General features: G+C 33.0%; 3 protein-coding genes across 3 annotated transcripts; 2 read left to right on the plus strand and 1 right to left on the minus strand.

Moving 5' to 3' along the window:
* The first annotated feature begins 41 nt into the window (after positions 1–41).
* On the plus strand, positions 42–7,918 carry LOC148274134 (uncharacterized). Its single transcript, XM_088237579.1, has 4 exons — positions 42–202; positions 664–1,209; positions 4,158–4,381; positions 4,875–7,918. The coding sequence occupies exons 1-4, from the start codon at positions 178–180 to the stop codon at positions 5,361–5,363; spliced, it is 1,284 nt and encodes a 427-aa protein (XP_088093705.1). The 5' UTR covers positions 42–177; the 3' UTR covers positions 5,364–7,918.
* Positions 7,919–8,169: 251 nt separating this feature from the next.
* On the minus strand, positions 8,170–11,273 carry Atg6 (Beclin-1-like Atg6). Its single transcript, XM_088237580.1, has one exon. The coding sequence runs from the start codon at positions 10,174–10,176 to the stop codon at positions 8,899–8,901; it is 1,278 nt and encodes a 425-aa protein (XP_088093706.1). The 5' UTR covers positions 10,177–11,273; the 3' UTR covers positions 8,170–8,898.
* A 4,137-nt stretch (positions 11,274–15,410) lies between these two features.
* On the plus strand, positions 15,411–18,193 carry LOC148274136 (uncharacterized). Its single transcript, XM_088237581.1, is given in 4 exon segments — positions 15,411–15,936; positions 16,003–16,858; positions 16,861–17,073; positions 17,700–18,193. Coding segments are annotated over 4 exon segments (1,656 nt in total). The 5' UTR covers positions 15,411–15,792; the 3' UTR covers positions 18,143–18,193.
* The last annotated feature ends 1,220 nt before the right edge of the window (positions 18,194–19,413 follow it).

A 19,413-nucleotide genomic window follows, 5' to 3' on the forward strand; every position in this document is an offset into this window, starting at 1 on the left:
TTTTTTTGAAAATGGAATTTAATACAAAATTGACATTTCATTAGTATTCCAAAACGAAAATCAATTAATTATTGTGTATTGAAAAATTACAATTGATAGTTATAGATTTATTTAAGTAAAATTTCAAATCAAGTGCAAAATAAGCGTATTCTATCTAATTGATTTATTTAAGTTACAATGCATCATGGTGTTGAAGAATATGGTAAAGTCATATTATCCATATAAAAAATAAAATAATGCGATACAACATGACATAAACGTTGAAACAAAAAGGAACATTAGACCCTTTCATAGGGGTAGGCAGAGAGTATAGAACGCAATTTTAATATTGTCTCCCTCTACATCCATAAATCTTCTCCATGCATGATAATTATTCTGAGTTTTAACATGTTCATCTTCAAATATTTGTTGAATTTGGTCATGCCATGTCTCTCTCGGTCTTACTTGTTTTCAGAATCCATCAACACTGGCATCGTAAATCCTTTAAACTGTTATTTCGCTGTCCATTCGCTCTCCATGTACACTAACAAACGCAGCCATCCTTTCTTGATTTTGTCGATAATGCTTCTCAACCTTACATAACGCATAGATCTCGACATTTGTGCACCTAAATGAAATGGATAAGCATAGAAATATAATACAATTTTTTTTTTTTTTTCCCAGCAAAGCATACACATAAGAAATTGTTAGTTGCAACAGCGATAAGTGTTTTGAAATGTAAACCTCCAAATATAAGCTCCATTGACTTTTGCAAAATAATTCAATCAAACCTGAAGGAGTCTTCATCTTCCATAGAAGTTTTAGGCTTATTTGAGGAAAATGAAATGGAATTATCCCAATCACATACTTTTTGCGTAAAAGAGCTTTCTGAATTACTTCATTCAAATAATAGTAACTCACCTACTAAGAATAGTAGCTACTCACAACCACCTAGTTTGCAAACAACTCAAATTTTTCAAGATATCAGAGATGCTGTATGTGCTACCGAGGATAAAAACGATAGTATAATTTTACAAAACTTAGATACGATTCAAGCTATCAACAGTGTTAAGAGAATAATGTGCACGCTGTATGGAAAAAAATCATTTGATGGGATTATTTGTAATAATAAATTACTGGAAAATACAGTATCTCAGAGTACTCAAGACTCTGGTTATTTATCAAGCCAATTGTCTAGTTCCTACACATCCTATAATAGAAGAGATTCAGGTACTTTAATCATTTTAAGAACTGTAATCTCATTGTAGGGTTTCTTAAACCACAATTTAATTCTTATTTTATATTAAAATTATCTACAACTGAGTAATTAAAATTAGCTATACATTAGAATATTTAGGAACACTGTTAGATTGCAGATACAATTCTTACATTATGTATTAATTCAAGAAGATGAATTAGGTGCTTAAATTAAAGGTATTTGCTGTTTGAAAAATATGTTCTAGTAATGGTGTGTTGAATTTTATATATATATATATCAGTGGTGTGTCGTCCATACATGCGATACATGCGGCGCATGCCTTTAATACTGGAAAACTATGTAGGTAGTAGGTACATAACTTGTAAATGAAATATATGTACACTCTTATTATTAGATCTCACATAAGAATATGTTTATGTGTGCCCTATTTCAAGATTTAAAATAATAAAAATAAAAAACATCTAGTATTTCAATTATAGGTTATTGTCGTAATTATGAAACGTAATCGCCCCTAAAATCGACAACAACCAACCGCGCATCACGGCTGACCGCAGCCGACTGACGAACTGATACGCATATAAAATATTAGATACACTCAAAATGCTCCTGGGATTTTGAATAGTTAGCGCAAGCGCATCAGAACTTAAACCGCTAATTCCGCCCATGTATACTGTTATATCAACCTACACTACCAACTGTGCATGCTGCTCGGATTTTGCATTTATATGAAGATAAGATTACCTACCATGTAATGAAAATTCTTTTTGAAATACTTTTCCATTTTTTGGGGGTAAGGACTTTTTTGTGGTTTTCTGCATTTTTTTATGTTTATAATTAAAACCGTTAACTAAATTGAGTAAAATATCCAGGAAACAGAATTTTGTGAACATAATTTTCAAAACATTATAATTATGTAACCAAATGAGAATTTCAATCTGTAAAAAAACAATAATTACCTAATTAAAATTTTAATATTTTATTTAGTGTAAAACAGCGTTGTTAGAACTCTTGACGTTTTATCATTAAAACAATGTTGACTTCCGGTTTTTATTATGCCTTACCCAAACAACGTAATTTAAAATTATTTTTGAGTTCAGTGTTTTTTTTTCATGTATAATATAGCTTATCGCGATAACTTTTACATTTTGAACTCCAAAATTGCAGTCTGAATTATTATTTTTGTTTTTTATTTTTAGTTAGTTGTTTTTTTATCTCATTAATCCCTAATATGGCCGCTCAGGGAAGCAATGAATGTGGACTTAACCGCGATGCTAATCGGGAAAATAATTGAAATTGCCAAATTGAATCTTTACCGAAGAGAAGTTTAAGTAGTCTTCCATTTAATTAAAAGGATTGTTATTATTATTATTATTAACAGGATATTTAGTTTTATGGATTTTTTAAATCGGCGTGCGTGGAAAGTACGCCAGGAAATAGTGGTATAGAAATCCTCTCTGCCTACCCCTTAGTATAAGACTTTGAACTTATCTGAGAAATTTGCAATTTTGTTTCACAGGTTTCATTTTTGTCAATTAACATTTTTACTATCGAGATGGGGTTCCACAAAAAAAGTGACCAATAATAATTAAGGTTCCATAGACAAAAAATGGAAACTGCTGTTCTAAAACATACGATATTATGTTTATCAAATAATCAGGTTGTGGTCCTGTGGCTAGTATCTCGGACTCACAGATCAAAGGTCCGTGATTCGAATCCCACTCTACCCCAACTCGATTCCCATTTTCTAATAGTAAGTTATTTACAACTCGGTGAAAATGACCCTTAAAATTAAATATTTGGGTAAATCATAAGAACGCAAATATTTCTTTATTTAAAAAAAAAGAATAATAAAAATGTAAAAAAAAACAGTTTTTTTTTAGATTCTAATTTGTTTTTTACCTTCTTATGACCGCATGCCCAGTTTCAAAAGTCACCGCACGCACTGATATATATATATATTATTTTGATGGTGTAGTTTAAAAGTTAGTTTAGAGTATGATTTTCAGTTTTAAACTTCAATACATTCAATCACTTGAATATTTTTTACAATACGTATTGCCGATATCCAGTTTCCATGCAGAGCTCGTCCTCGGGATAAAAAGATGGGGGGATTTGATTTTTTGTAAGGCACCCAGAGAATCCGACAGGATAAGAAACTTGCTATATTGTGAGCTTAAAGCGTACTTGACAGCTTCTCTGATTGCAATGCATTCCGCTGTAAATACAGATGTATTATTGTGCAATTTGTACAATCTTTGGGAGTCGTCGTCTTCACAATATATGGCCGCACCCGTGTGGGATGGCGAATCTGACCGAGATCCATCAGTGTAGATAATTTTCCAACCTATCCATCTTGACGACCGAATACAGTTGAATGTACACCGGGGCTGTAGGTGGCTTTCAACTCCGAATGTGAGTTCAATATTTGGGGCGTATATAGAAACATTAAAAAATGGAAAACGATAAAAGGGAAGGTCTTTAGGGTGAATGTTAAATTCAAAAGATTTGTAAAAATTTAAACTGTTGACTAGTAAAGGGGGCTGTTTATGGGACCGAAAGGATGATGATGTCACACAGTCAGAGAGAAATTTTACTTTTTTGATGAGTAGGTTACTTTTTTGGACGGAACATTTTAGCAAAAACCTGTCTGCCAAATATTGTCTTCTCATTCCGAGTGGGGCATCAGAAGCCTCCACCTGTAAAGCGTTAATTGGAGAGGACTTCATTGCTGCGATGACTAGTCTCAGAGTTTGGGATTGGATCCAGTCTAGTCTTTGGAGATTCTTTTTTGAACACGGTTCTAAAAGGAACGAGGCATAATCGAGATGGCTCCGGATATACGCAGTGTAAAAAAGTATTTTTCACTCAACTTTTTAGATGTAGCTAGGTGTAAGTATTTTGTGTCTTAAATATTATCATCGGATCATAATGTAATATTAAGATAACTTTTTTTTTTCAGGTTTATGTAAGTTAAATAATTCCCTAAAAGTGCTGGTAAATGTTTTGATAAATTCAAGTGGAAAGTATTCACAGGGTTCCACAATTATTTATGTATCAGAAATATTTGGAAGAGCTATAGACATCCTGTATGATAAAAACATATACTTACCATCATTTGATTATGTTGTTGACGTGATTGATAGCATAATAGATCAAATTTTAAACAGGAAGCAAATTATTAAGGTAATTTGGAATATTTACATGATTTTTTGATTATGTGATAAGAACCGGACAGTATGTGTGAAAATCTTTAATTTGTCAAGTCTTCCATCTGTTTATTTTTGTGAATTAAAAGAGCTGAAGCCTTTATCGATGTGGGTGAGATTCAAATATACTGTTTCACAAATAACGAAAAGTATTTTCAGGCATTACCTAGTAGATGAAATAATTCATCATTTTTTGTTTCTAATTCTTTAAAAAATTTCGCTGTAGTAAATATAATTTAATTTGTGCTCTATGTATAGGTATATATTATAATATTATATACCTATATAATATCAGTTATTCATGTTGACATATTTTATCACAATCATATTTATTTTTAAGGTAGTTTAACATTCAACTAGTAAATAATATAATTATTAAGAAGATTTGTAAAATAAATGTTGATTCTACATTATATCTATTTGAATTCAGTTAATAAAAATAAACAGTGTCGGTTTCCATTTTATTTTAGATAACCTCACAGCAAAAATACATATTTACATTTTTCTTATTAAATAAATCTATTTTATTTATTCAACACTCACTTATGCAGTTAACTAAAGAATTAAAACTTATGTTGAACAAGTTATCTCAGTGTGGACCATTTCAAGCTTTGGAATTAACTGAACCGAAAGAAATCGATTCATCGTTTTACATATTTCATTTACTGGAAGGGCTTTTACATCAACAAATAGAAATCAAAAAGAGAAACAAGATAAGTGATGAAGAAGAATCATCAAATTTCAAAGAAAACCCTCAACCATCACAAAATTTCAAGGAACAAGATAGTTTTTTGAAACTTACACAAGCTGGAAATAAAGAACTCAGTAAAAGGGAAAATGATGAGAAAGTATTGAAGGAGAAATACACAAATTTATTAAATAAAGCCATATTGGAGTGTGTTGAAACATACCCTTTAATATGTTTTTGGGCAATGAATTGTCTTAATCTTGAAACTTAAAAAAAAAAATGCAATACCTAAATATTGTAAAACAAACCCTGTCTTATGTATGGACTTATTATTTTATTTATTATATAGGTTGCCCGGGCATTCAACATAAAAAAAGTGATATAGCACCCTTTGCTGTTTTCAAGATATTAATTATTAAGTGTTTTCGTTTTTTTACTTGACAATTGAGAGGGTTAAAAGTAAAAACATCACTGTCCATAATCACTGTTTTGGCAAAACTTTTTTAAAGTTCAATGCGCAACTCGCCCGTGGTTATACTCAGAACTTAAAATAAATTATCTTTTCGCTACTGGTTTTGTTGGTTTTCCCAAAAACAGTGATCGTGGACAGTGGTGCGGTGCTTCTTGCTTTTAACCCCTTCAGTTGTTTTTATTGGGATGCTTTATAACAACAATTGTTTGTAACAACTTTACTGCCTGGCTACCCTGTATTATATTAAAATATATGTGAATTGATTTATTTTAAGTAAAACGTTTTATAATATTTTTTTTTAATAATGAGATAAATATATTTTTGTTTACCCCAACATCAAAATTTTTGTTCTTAATCCACTTGTACATCATGCATATACATACATACAGTAATGGAATTAATTCTGGACACCTAGAAATTCTTTAAAATTTCATATTTATTAACCATTATAACATCATTTTCACTTATATTTTATATTCCAATCAAAGTCGTGTTTATAATAATCATTTCCATATAATTCCGAGGGATCATTTATAAAAAAATATCATTGATAATAAATTTTATAGGCAAATTTTCAACATATTAAAAAATGTACAATTGATGAATATACAAACACACTGAAGGAAGGACAAAACAATTAGTATTTTGTTGGATATCCTTTGTTTTTTAGAACCGTTTCAAGTTGTCAAGGCATCATGCACCAGGCATCGCAAATATTTAGGCGTAAGCTCATGGAACCAGGCTAGGATGATTGTCTCGATCAGCTCTTTCTTGTTGCTTGGATTTTTTCGAGATACCATCACTATCAACCATGAACACAGAGTTTCTATTGGATTTTAATCCGAATATTGCCTGGCCAAGGCAGGCAATTCTGTGATGGTCGCTGAGCCTTATTGTGCAACTCATGTCTGTATGGTATGGCACTCCGTCCTGTTGAAAGACACACTTTTGTGGATCTCCTTCGAATAAATCCTCGATTGTAGGCAACAGTTTCACCTCTTAACACTGCTCTTGGTATTTTTTACATTGCTGTTACCCTTAATGACAGCTAGTCGTCCAGTCATACTGCCCCACACCATCGCACTGACTGAGTGCCTCATAGTGGCCGTGGTACACTTAGACAAAAAATCGTCTTCAAGTTGGCGGCGAAAAAAACTTCACCCCATCACAGCCGAAGACGCTAATTTTGGTCTCGTTACTCCAAATAACCTTGACCAAATCTTCTTCCATCCACTCCTTGTGTGTCAGAGCCAAATTGATACGTTTCTATATCTGTTCTTTTTTCTTGGGGTTTACGCTCGCAAACCAGTTTTAGAAAGTTTTTTTTAGAATAGATCTGTCACAAACTTGTACACCGGGTATTCTGATGATGTTGGTGATATATTATGTAGATCTCCGATAGTCCTGCATGGCCTAGCGACAAATTATGCGTACATATTGTTCTGTTCCTTAGACTTTCTTCCAGCTCTTGCAGCTGATTTCATCGATCCAGTGTTCGTAACCCGTGGCAGAGTTTCCTTACACCTGACTTTGTTACTGCACAGCTCAAAATCTTCCGTATTTCCTTGTAGGTGTACCCTTTTTCACATTGAGCAATTGTTTTTTTTCCTCTTTCCTGGAAACCAATTAACATGTTTCGAGGCATTTGGAGCCATTTTAGTTGTTTCACAATTTTATTCACTTTCCTCACAAGTCCTCACTTGTTCAAACCGAATACCTAACTAAAACAATAATAAAACTGCTTGTAAAGATCGCCAATGTCTTCTTAATTGATTATTAGAATGAACCCACATGTCCTGTGATTGACTGATTTAAATAACGCAACTTTTAGGTAGAAACAAAGATGTAAACCGGAAAATTGGTTGGTTTCTTTAACATGTTGTTTGTTATTTTTTTAAATAAAAATTTTAAAACCCTTATAAGTCAAATCATGTGAAAATATTGTGTGCAAACATTGTAGGTAACAATAATAATATTATGGCGCGAATTTGGCCTAGGAGAATATACATTTTCTACACAAATATCAAATAGAGCAAATTTTTATTAAAAGTTTTTAGAATTAATTCCACTACTGTATAGTCGAATCTAATTCATTGTAATCCACCATTACAAATACAAAATATTCTTATACCTTTTCCGAGAATCTGTAATCTGAAAGAGAAACACTGAACACATGTTAGCAAATATATTTTAGGTACAGGTAAAACTTACGCTAGTGAAGAGTACTCTGAATCGTATTGTACTATACTTGAGGTCGATGATTTGACACAAATACGTAGTGTTATTTTTTAACAAATAAAAATTACAAAGTTAGAACTTAACCCTTTTCTTGGTTATGTAACCTTATAGGATACATATTATGTATGATCTTATGAACAAAACATGATTAAAACAGCTTTTTATTTTTTCATTCTAAACTCCATTACCACAATTCATAAAAAACTATGATTAAAACAAACACAAAAAAAAATCTAAAGCCTTTTCAACCATCAAATGTGTAAAAAAATGTTTGTTCTCCCAAGATAAGGGTTAAATATTAATTTTATAAACATTATATTAATATATTTATTTTGTGTAATAAGAATAAGGGATAAAATAAACGATCTTTATAATACCATGGTTATTTTTAATATTTAAAAATTTATTGGTCAATAACAATTGAGTCAAAAAGTAAAACTTGAAATACATAACATAAGTTTTTTTTCAATGGACTGGAAAGACTTTTCAACATTGTAAGTATGCAATTGTTTAATATTTCAATTTTTACTTACGGAACATAATATAGGCATATAACATTTTCATAAAATAAATTGCAAAAAAAGGGAAGAAATTCTTTTACGGCCTAAACAATAGTAGGAAGATTCCTTAAAACTATTGACTAGTCATAGAAAGGAATTTTGATTTTCATTAATAAAAGCTTTAAATAATATTGCTATGCCAAAACACTGCAAGAGTATTATTTAAAATCACATTTTTTCTCTTTACACTGTCCATCTCTTCAGCAATAAAACTCTTCAGTGTATTCATCCTTTTCCTGACGCATATTAATTACATGGAATGTCATTTTCAACAAAACATAATTTTATTTCAATTATCTCACCGATCTAAAACATAAGTTGATCTTGGAAAAGGGTCTTTGCTAACTTTTTTTCAATTCCACAATTTTATTAATAGATCAAATTCAGAAATATGTTTTTAATCCACAAGGAATTTCCTAAATTTTTCAATGAGCAAAACCTTCGTCACTTTATTTACGGATTATTATAATAAAATATTTAAACATGAAAATACATATTTTGCTTGAATATAAAAATATGATTTGTGCACCTGCAATTTAATGTTCAACTTTATCTTCTGCAAATTGTGATGACACCCACGCTAGTCCCCATTTTAAATTAGTCAACATAAACTTAAGAGCTTTGGTCCACTGCTCCTCAGAATTCAATTGAATTTTAATTGAATAAGTGTTTCCTGTTGCAGTATCTTCTATTTTTCCACGGTCAATTTTATAAGGCATTCGAAAATCAAAGTCATCTTTTTTTACCTGTTCGTTGAATTGAAGCAAGCAATCCAAAAAGGCGACCATTGCCGCATCAAATTTATTGTCCCATAGGAACCTAAACCCACCGGATCCATACAGAGGAAGTTCTTTATGATCTTCCAGAGATTCAATGTATGAATGATTGCCAAATGGTACTATTCGATACTTTTGAAACTTGAAGTTTAATTTTCTAGCTAAAGATGAAAGTAATAAGGCAGTCTGACCCCAAGCGGCATTAATCTCCGACCAATCTACCGGAGCATTTGGCAGTCTACCTAATCTGAAGTTATTTATTATTCCAAAGTGACCAGAATGTGAAATATAGAAGGCAGCTTTAAAAACATTAGTTTTTTTCAGCTTCTCAAGTTGAGATTGTGTATAAGCCAGTTGACATTCGTAGTATTTAGATTGATCTTCAGAATTCATCAAGTCTTTCCGGTATCTTGTGTATTCTCTCCAATAAATGTCTTGTTCTCTTGCTAACCTGTCCTTTTCACGTTCTTGGTGAGCTATATCATCCTTTGTTTCCTTTTCTTCTTTTTGTAAAGCTTCTAATTCGTCCAACAAGCGCTGCTCCTCCTGTTTCCAATCATCCAATTCTTTTTCTAAAGAATCTAAGTTCAAGTCATCTTTATCATTTTCTAATTTCTTCAAATAATCATTGTAATCTTTCCACTCTCCTTCAGCTAGCTTTAATTGGTGATCCATAAGTTGCAGAAGTGAATCGGTACATTCGTCGCATAGAGGATGGTCAACATCGGAATTATTGGATAGTGTGTCAAATAATATTGCTCTGACTAAAAGTTGGCGGCTCAAGCACTCAGTTTCTCCACCGTCTGATATTACCATAAAGCCGTTAACACCATTTGTGGATTCAGATAGGCGAAAGGGGGGTATGTAATGTTCAAGGCTAGCAGATTGTAACTCCAAATCGACATCTTGATTTAAATTTATTGGTAGTGTTAATTCAGCTAGAGCATGTTCACCCAGGTAATTGAGCGAATCATCCAATTTTAGGGGTTGTAAGCATCTTTGGCACGAAAAATTTACACTACATTTAGTTTCCGTCATGTTTATAAAATCACAGCGTACTTAATTCTCAAAAACGCGTCAAACACAGACACAACAACAAACTCAAAACGCATATGAGAAATGTCACTTCGAACTCCGACCCAAATGTCATTCTGGTCACAGACTACGTTCTTCTTCTTCTTAGTTTTTTTCTAGTGTCAAGTTTGAGATTGACTTATTTAATTTTTTACATGTGTTATTACTATACACACACTTTACGTAATAAATAACTTATTTACAACTTAATACCATTTATAACTACATGTTTACATTAAAAAAAAATATATGTTTATTGGGTGGTTGGTCCCAAGAGAGTTAAAATATTAGTAAGGAGTGGGACGCTGATTTTGGAGAGGTCAGATAGGAACTCAGGATAACAATCATTTATGGGGCATCCAAAGAAAACATGATTTAGATCTTCCTCCTCAAGCTGACAGGCAGAGTCTCGGACATGTATTCTAAACAAATGAGAACTATTACAACAATGTCCAATGCGCATTCTGCATATAGAAGATGTCTCAAATTTGTTCAGAATCACGTTGGAGAACCAAGGTTTTTCTGTTACATTTGGTTTCAATTGGAAAGGGTGTCTTACCTTGGCTTGGGAGGAGGCTACCCGATATGCTTGCCATGTGCGAAGTTGCTTCTCCTTTGTCATAACAAGGATATCACCTAGTGGTAGGAAGTTACTCTAGGCAGGATCCCCGGAACGGACCGCCTCCTTTGCCAACGCGTCCACCTTTTCGTTACCGAGAATTTCACAATGGCTAGGGATCCAAGACAAAAAAATGCTTTTATTGGACACCCCCGATAAAGACAGAAGATATCCATTTTCCATGCAAAGCTCGTCCTCGGGATAAAAAGATAGGGGGATTTGATTTTTTGTAAGGCACTCGGAGAATCCGACAGGATAAGAAACTTGCTATATTGGGAGCTTAAAGCGTACTTGACAGCTTCTCTGATTGCAATGCATTCCGCTGTAAATACAGATGCATTATTGTGCAATTTGTACAATCTTTGGGAGTCATCGTCTTCACAATATATGGCCGCACCCGTGTGGGATGGCGAATCTGACCGAGATCCATCAGTGTAGATAATTTTCCAACCTATCCATCTTGACGACCGAATACTGTTGAATGTACACTGGGGCTGTAGGTGCCTTTCAACTCCAAATGTGAGTTCAATATTTGGGGCGTATATAGAAACATTAAAAAATGGAAAACGATAAAAGGGAAGAAGGATTTGATTTGAAAATGAGGGTGAATGTTAAATTCAAAAGTTTTGTAAAAATTGAAACCGTTGACTAGTAAAGGGGGCGGTTTATGGGACCAGAAGGATGATGATGTCACACAGTCAAACGAAAATTTTACTTTTTTGATGAGTAGAGGTTACTTTTTTGGACGGAGCATTTTAGCAAAAACCTGTCCGCCAAATATTGTCTTCTCATTCCGAGTGGGGAATCAGAAGCCTCTACCTGTAAAGCGTTAATTGGAGAGGACTTCATTGCTCCGATGTCTATTAGTCTCAGACTTTGGGATTGGATCCGGTCTAGTCTTTGGAGATTCTTTTTTGAACACGGTTCTAAAAGGAACGAGTCGTAATTGAGATGGCTCCGGATATACGCAGTGTAAAAAAGTATCTGTATAAAAGGGTGGCTCCCCCACCATACTCGCGATACTGCTCTTAACGTATTCAATCCGGCTTGATACTTGTTTACTATATGGTTTATGTATGAGTTCCATCTAAGATGACTGTCCAAAATTACTCCCAAGAACTTAATCTGGGTCGTAAACGGGACTATCTCATCTCCGTGCTGAATTTTTATGGTTGGGATTTTCCGCTGTCTACGAAAGGTTATAGCGTTACTTTCACCAGTCGATAGATCAAAGCCATGTTCCACTAACCAATTCTTGATGTTACTCATACCTAAATTTTGAACATTTTCTAGATTCTTTGGGTCCTTTCCATTTGCGTACATGAAAAAATCATCCGCGTACTGAAGCAAACTTGCTTCCATAGGAACAATGTCGCTGATGTCATGCGTATAGATATTGAAGAGAATTGGGCTCAGAACAGAACCCTGGGGCATTCCTTTGCTCAACTCTCTCTCCACCGCAGTATGACCGCGAACACTGATTTCTAAATCAAATGTGCTATGAAAGACGTGAGCTTTCGCGGGATTCTAATTCGAAGCATTTTAGTTTCTAGAATATGAATAATAACATTGTCGTATGCTCCACTTATGTCCAGACAGACACCTATTAAGAACTCTTTCTTTGTCAGAGTGGCTCTGATCTCGGATGTTAGAATTGACACGCTTTCAATAGCGCTCTTTCTTTTCCTGAATACAAATTGAGATTCGGGGAGAGTTTTCGAGCTCTCCACAAACCAGTCCAAGCGCTGTCTCACCATATGTTCCGCCACTTTCACCAGTGTGGAGGAGAGGGCTATGGGGCGGTAGGAAGAATCCAAAATTCGGGTCTTTGTTGGGTTTAAAGAAAGGGATGATGGATTGGGTTTTCCATGAAGGGGGTGTTTCCTGATTCAAATATCATATTGATCAGTGACAAGATGTAGGAGAGGGTAGGATCGCTGTTCTGTTGGATAAAACTATATAGAATACCAATCAATCAATTGGTATTCTATATAGTTTTATCAACAGAACAGCGATCCTTACACTATCATACATCTTAGTCCACTGATCAATATGATATATTTAGTGTAGGGTGTTGTTCCTATAGAACAAACCTTTTGAACTTTTTCAAAGATGGTGAATGGTAATTATATTTATATATTCATGCATTACATAATATATATTTATAGTTTTTTATTCACTTTTCCTAGCTGCGTGAAACAGTACTTATGATTTTCTTGTTGTTTTACTGTAGAATGTTTTATTATTTAAACTTTCTACTGAATATGCTGTATAATTTTCAGGTTATTTTTTTAAATATAAATCTTGTAAAATTTTTAGTTTAATTTATTTTTATAAATCTTAGGTAAAAGGAAATTCATGTTTCTAAAAAAAAAAAAAAAACTAAGCCAAATATGTTTATATTATAAATGTTTGTAAAAGACAGATTTGCCGTTTATTTTTATAAAATAATTTTTTTTTTTTAAAATCCCTCGAGCTGAGTCCGTAAGTTCGGCCAGAACAGTCTTCAGTCCATCTAAACTAAAGCTATGATCCAACCAGCTTCTATTAGTAAACTAGTACTAATAGGAAGACTCATATTCCAGTTATTTATGGTCTGCGGAGCTAGATTGTTGGCAAACTCCTCAACCCACCCAAAAGGGACTCAGGACGTTTCACTAAAGGAGTAAAAGAGCCTCTAAATCTACGTATCATGTTCCAAACGGCCGAAATATACACATCTACAAATTACGTTTAAGACAGGAAACCAGAGACTAAAATGGATTTTTTATTTTAAATTCGATGGCATTGTGTACCCGAAATTAAAACGAAAAAAAATAGTCGTCCTTATTTTTGCCATACACAAATATTGTTTAAATTTAAATACATGTATATGTTGATGAACGAATGTTTATGATTCAATAAAAATATTCTAGTAAGTCAGAGCAAATTCATAAAATGTGTTTTGTTTTTACTATTTTTAACACTTATTAACCCAACAAAAAAATTAAACAACGAAATTTTTACCAAGTTTCAGTTTCATGCAGCATGTTGTTATGGTGTAGGTTTGAAAAAATCAATAATTATAATAGACACGAACAGAACAAAAAACTCATTGAGACTAAATTTATTAGACATCGCTATTTTACAAAAAATATAATATTGCCATGTATTGTCGGCCTCGTGGTGTAATGGTCAGCACGTTTGCCTACCATGCAAGAGGTCTCGGGTTCGATTCCCGACATGGTTGGCATGACATATTTATTTTAAAATGTGTTTTTACACTAGAATATTTTACAGTCCCTGGACTGGTATTTAACGCGTAAGACTGATCATATTGCCTTCTTGTAACAAAAAATTATCAAAATATGCTGCAATCATTGTACCAATTCAGTGCCCTATGCACAATTAGATACGGACAGGGAATGATGATGATATATTAATTTAGATAGAAAAAAAACGTTTTGCTTTCTATCACTATCTGATGAACTGATTAAGATTTTGTAAATTAAAAGCTGTTCTATCGAAACATCAATAGAAAACCCAAATTAACTTACTGAATATTATGATGTCGGCACATTTGTTTCATCATGATAATATTATGAATTATGTAAGTAGAATACATTTATGGATTTTATTTATTTATTTTATTTATAAATTTATTGCAAAAAAATAATATCCATACTTAATAACATGGAATCTATATAAAACAAATTAATGTAAAATAAAAACGGAGTGTTCTCTGTTTATGATAGTCTCTATCTAACATGGCACAGACTGTTCTAAGATGGAGATTTTTTTTATCTTTAGAGCGTAAGTAGTCCTATACTAATAAAACAATAACATAAAAAAGAAAAACTAAAACTACTTAATTATAAATGCCTAGCTCATCAAATGTAAGAAATTAAAAAATCATTATTATACAAATATAAAGTAGGTATATTTATGTGCCAAGAATACATGTTACTTAAACATAAATAATATAGTATAATATATAATAAAACAAATATAAAGCAATGAAATATATAAAAATATAAATAATATGTGTACCAATTATATAAAGCAGTACGTTTATTGATTTACATATATTTTTCAAAAAAATCTTTCGCTACACTATTTATATGTGCAGCTATTTTTATTTTAAAATTTGTTTTACATTTTGAGTCTTTTATATTTGGCAATAAATCATTAAATATTTTTGGAGCAATTACATTGTATTGCTTTTTACCAAAGGCGGTTGATACAAATGGGACAATACAGTTAATTTGTTTTGCTGAACGAGTGTTTATATTCTGTTGGGTTCTTTTGACCTCACTTAATTTATCATAAAATTTATTTATCATAAAAGTAGTAGGCACCTTACAAACAATTGTCTTACATCCAATATCTTTAACTCAGTGAATAGATCTTCCGTCGAATACCTCAAGGGTTTTTTGAGAATGATCTTCATCTTTTTAAGAATGATCTTCATGGTATCATATTTTTGATGAAGCAAAAAGTAATAAAAATATTAAAGATTTTGACCGCATAAGTTAGGACCAAATAATTGAGATTTTAAAAATAAATCCTGGCTAAATGAACGCTGAATATTTATTTATTCGGGACTCTGTGCTGCTATCCTTTTTATCCCTTTATGTCTATGGTATGGATGTGACAGATCGTCGTGTTGGAGAAATAAGGTTCTATGTAGATTCATATTTTTTTTCAGATATGAAAGTTTGAAATTAAGACATTATTATTATCTAATAGTTTTTATTCATTTTGTCTTTAAAAACTTAATAGGATAGATTTTGTTTTTTTTTTTAATTTTAATGCAGACAGAATCTATATTTAAATAAAAATATAATAAAAAGGCAATGTAAAAAAATCTAATTTTGTCAGATAGAACCTTATTTCCCCAACACGACGAAATGTGACGTATTGTAAATTTAAATTTTCAATTATCCGCCTGGCGCCTGAGTTTTGTGTCGTTTACGCTTTTAATGGAATCAAGGGAGCTGAAAGACCTGGACTTAACTGAAATATGTCGCACATGTTTAAAAATTCGCGAAAATATGATGTCTATATTCGATACGCATAGAATGAATTTAATAAAGGAGATGCTAATTTCATTTTCTGTGATTGAGGTAAGAAAGAAACAATATTTGGTCCTGTAGTTCTTTTTACTGTTTAATTTTGTTTTAATTGTGCAGGTAATGAAAAATGACGGGTTGCCTTCATTAATTTGCTCAGAATGTCTCCAAAACACTTGTATGGCTTTTGCTTTCAAAAAACAATGCGAAAACTCTGACATTGCATTAAGAAATCATCTTGGATTAAGACTGACTAATTCCAACTCACTTCAAGTTAAAGTAGAAAACAAATGTCAAGAAAATGAGGAAACAACACTACCTTTTATATTGGAACCCAAATTAGAAATAGATTACCATGTTTCTGAAAATTCCGACCACAAAATATACAAAGAGTCTTCTAAAGTTACTAAAATAAGGAAGAGAAAAAAACTAAAAAACAAAGTCTTGGTAAAAAATGAAGAAAATACAGATTTCAGTGGCTATGTCGACGATGAAACTAGCCAACCTCTATTTCCTTGTTCCGAATGTATTCGATGCTTCACAAAGAGAGCGGATCTTAACAGACATATCAAGTCTGACCACATCAAGCTCGATCCCGGTTCAGCTTATTGCGATATTTGCAATCAAGCATTTTCACAAGTGCAAACTTTGGCCAGGCATATGAAAATACACCAAAAAAATCAGAAGAATAAACTATGCACATTCTGCGGAAAATGTTTTCTGCGTACCGATGACCTGAAGCGCCACACGAGAATACACACTGGAGAGAGACCTTACTCGTGTGATCAGTGTGCCAAGAGCTACAAACAGTCGTCGGAACTGAAGGAGCACATCAAGTCTCATTCCACAGCCAAACACTATGTCTGCACGGAATGTGGGAAGAGCCTAGCTACTCGTAATGGACTCTACGTCCATATGAAGGTACACAGGGGTGAAAAGAACCACGAGTGCAAGTACTGCGGTAATAGGTACGTAACTACGGAGAACTAACCTCTCACATTAATCATATCCATTCTCAAGATAAGCCATATACGTGTACGTACCAAGGCTGCCCTCGAGCGTTTGTCACTAAACTCTCTCTGAAGACACACATGTATACTCACACGGGGGAGAAGCCCTATCAATGCCCAATTTGCAATAAATGTCTTTCTACAGCGTCATCATTACTTGAACACAAACGCACTCATACAGGTAAATAATACACGTTTTTACATTATACTTCTGTTATCTCGCTGTGTCCAGGCGGAGTTCTTTGTGTGAAATACAACCAGAACCCCGGACTAGTGTTTTTGACTCGATGGCTGGTCTTAGGTAAAAATCCTGAATAAGGAAATCCAGTAGAGATAGGTCCGCCTCGTTGTGCGGCGGACTTATCTAAGTGGTTGGCACGTAAGAACGTGCCGGGTGAACAAGAGAGGACCTGGGTTTGATTTCTAGCAGGGTGGATGTGAAATATTGATTTAAAAGTTCTTGAAATTGCAATATTTCATTATTCTTGGACTGGCTGGCGCCTGAAGTGTAGGACTGATCACCTTATCTTCGTGCAACAGCTGATTTAAATATGCTGCATTGGGTTTACAAATGCAGTTCCCTATGCACCGCTGTGTGTGGAAAAGGGATGATGATGTTATCTTAGTTTATTCAGTTATGAAAAGTTTTTTTATTTTTTATATTTCAATGATTTTGTTTTATTATATGTTTTATGACTAGTTTTCTCAAAAATAATGCTAATTCAGAATGAATTATTACTGAATATTGATATGTGTGAATGATAGCAATATGTATTTTAAGTTAGTAATTTCAAAATTTTTTAACAGGCGAAAAACCCAAAATGTGCCCCGTTTGTGGAAAGCGAATGGGGAATTCTCAAGCTCTAAAAAAACACCTTAGAATTCACACCGGTGAACGCCCCTACCAGTGCAAAATTTGTCTAGAAAAATTCATATGTGGCTCCACATTAAATACTCATTTAAAAACAAAACATTTTGAAAAAGAACACGAATGTTCTGTATGTCACAAAATGTTTGCGCTGGGAACTAAACTGAGACAACATATGCGTATGCATTTAGAAAATAAATCTTTTATATGTCCCATATGCAGTTTGTGCTTCAATCAACAGACAAAACTTTACCAACACCTGAAATCTCACGATGTTGTTAAAGCATTCCACGATCCTATGCAACTTCAGAATGAGGGACAAATGCAACTCTTACCTATCACCACACAAATGGTTATACCTTTACTTGACACAGATAGATAAGAAATGTGAATTATCGATTCATTTCCATATACATATCATTTGTTTTATTAATTTATTGTTTCCATTACACATTCCCTTTAATTTTATTTATTGTAATTATTGAGTAATTATATAACTACAAAAAACAATTTTGGGTAGTGGTTTTATTAAAATTCAACAAGACTAAGCATTTTTACATTTCTTAAAAATAACGCAGAATCTTTGTATATTGGTGCCTCCGGGTAAAAGCTTACCAACTAAATTTCTGAGATAGAGGCGATTGAAGTTTTTTCTATTTGATGTGTAAGCCTGCAGCTCCTGTGAAGTAATGGCTCAGATGTTTGTCTCGCGCTTGGGGAGTTCCAAGTTTGATTTCCGGTGAGATCACAATAAGTTAAGGTGATTTTTCTCTAGCCTATGCTGTAATTATTGGTATTCTTGGCTTGTGGTACAAAAAAGAGAAAAGTATTCAATAAAATAATGATAATAGTATGTATACATACGTTTTAAAGCATTCAGTCTTTTTTGTCTTTCCTTATTCATACATAATACACAATGTACTGTTACTCTAGTTGTAGCATATTTTTATTTTATTTATTTCACTTTTTGTACATTGTAAATTGGCGGGCTTATTGCCTAATGGCAGTTTCTTCCAACCAACCAATTTTGATTGTTAACTGAATAAAGGAAATTTATTAATTGTACGTATAATGTGCCAGTACAGGGTAATTTGAAAGATTAGTGATAAATTAAAAAAAAATATTTTAAACTAGTTGAGAATCAAACTTGATAATGAAATAAACCGCAGTGGGCAAGCCGCATGTAGCTCTTTAACCACTTAATTGGTGCAGCTCACACAGTGCAAGTGTGGCTCACACAGTTCAAGTGCGGCTCACACAGTGCAAGTTTAACCTTTTGTTCAATTTATTTTGTCTACGGGTCCTAATGAAGGACTTCGGATTATTGCCACTGAAATGTCAAAAATGTTACAAATGCTGACAATAAATGCACAGAGCAATATATAAACCTGTTTTTTTTTTTTCAATTTCAACAGTTGGGCTAAAAAGTACGACCAAAGTGAGAAAGGTTTCTATTATTAAGGCAAAAATTAATCACAAGATACTTGTTTACTATTGCATCAAGAAGGGCTTGTAGCTAACACGATTGTGGCTTAAGCTCTTTATCATCGCCAATTCAAAGAATTTTTAGTTGAAACGGATAATGAATACGCCGATCTTCTGCTGCATAATAAGGTCCACTGGCTTTCAAGAGGAAACGTTTTAAAAGAAAAT

Source organism: Micrasema longulum, unplaced genomic scaffold, assembly GCF_059751315.1.
Source record: "Micrasema longulum isolate JH-2025_06_02 unplaced genomic scaffold, ASM5975131v1 h1tg001743l, whole genome shotgun sequence".
Taxonomy (NCBI): Eukaryota; Metazoa; Arthropoda; class Insecta; order Trichoptera; family Brachycentridae; genus Micrasema; species Micrasema longulum.

Coding starts and splice junctions, on each gene's coding strand:
- LOC148274134 (XM_088237579.1), top strand. CDS start 178: ATGCATCATGGTGTTGAAGAATATG. Junction 203..663: donor TCATGGTGTTGAAGAATATG/GTAAAGTCATAT, acceptor TTTTTTTCCCAG/CAAAGCATACACATAAGAAA. Junction 4,382..4,874: donor ACAGGAAGCAAATTATTAAG/GTAATTTGGAAT, acceptor ATTTTATTTTAG/ATAACCTCACAGCAAAAATA.
- Atg6 (XM_088237580.1), bottom strand. CDS start 10,176: ATGACGGAAACTAAATGTAGTGTAAATTTTTCGTGCCAAAGATGCTTA.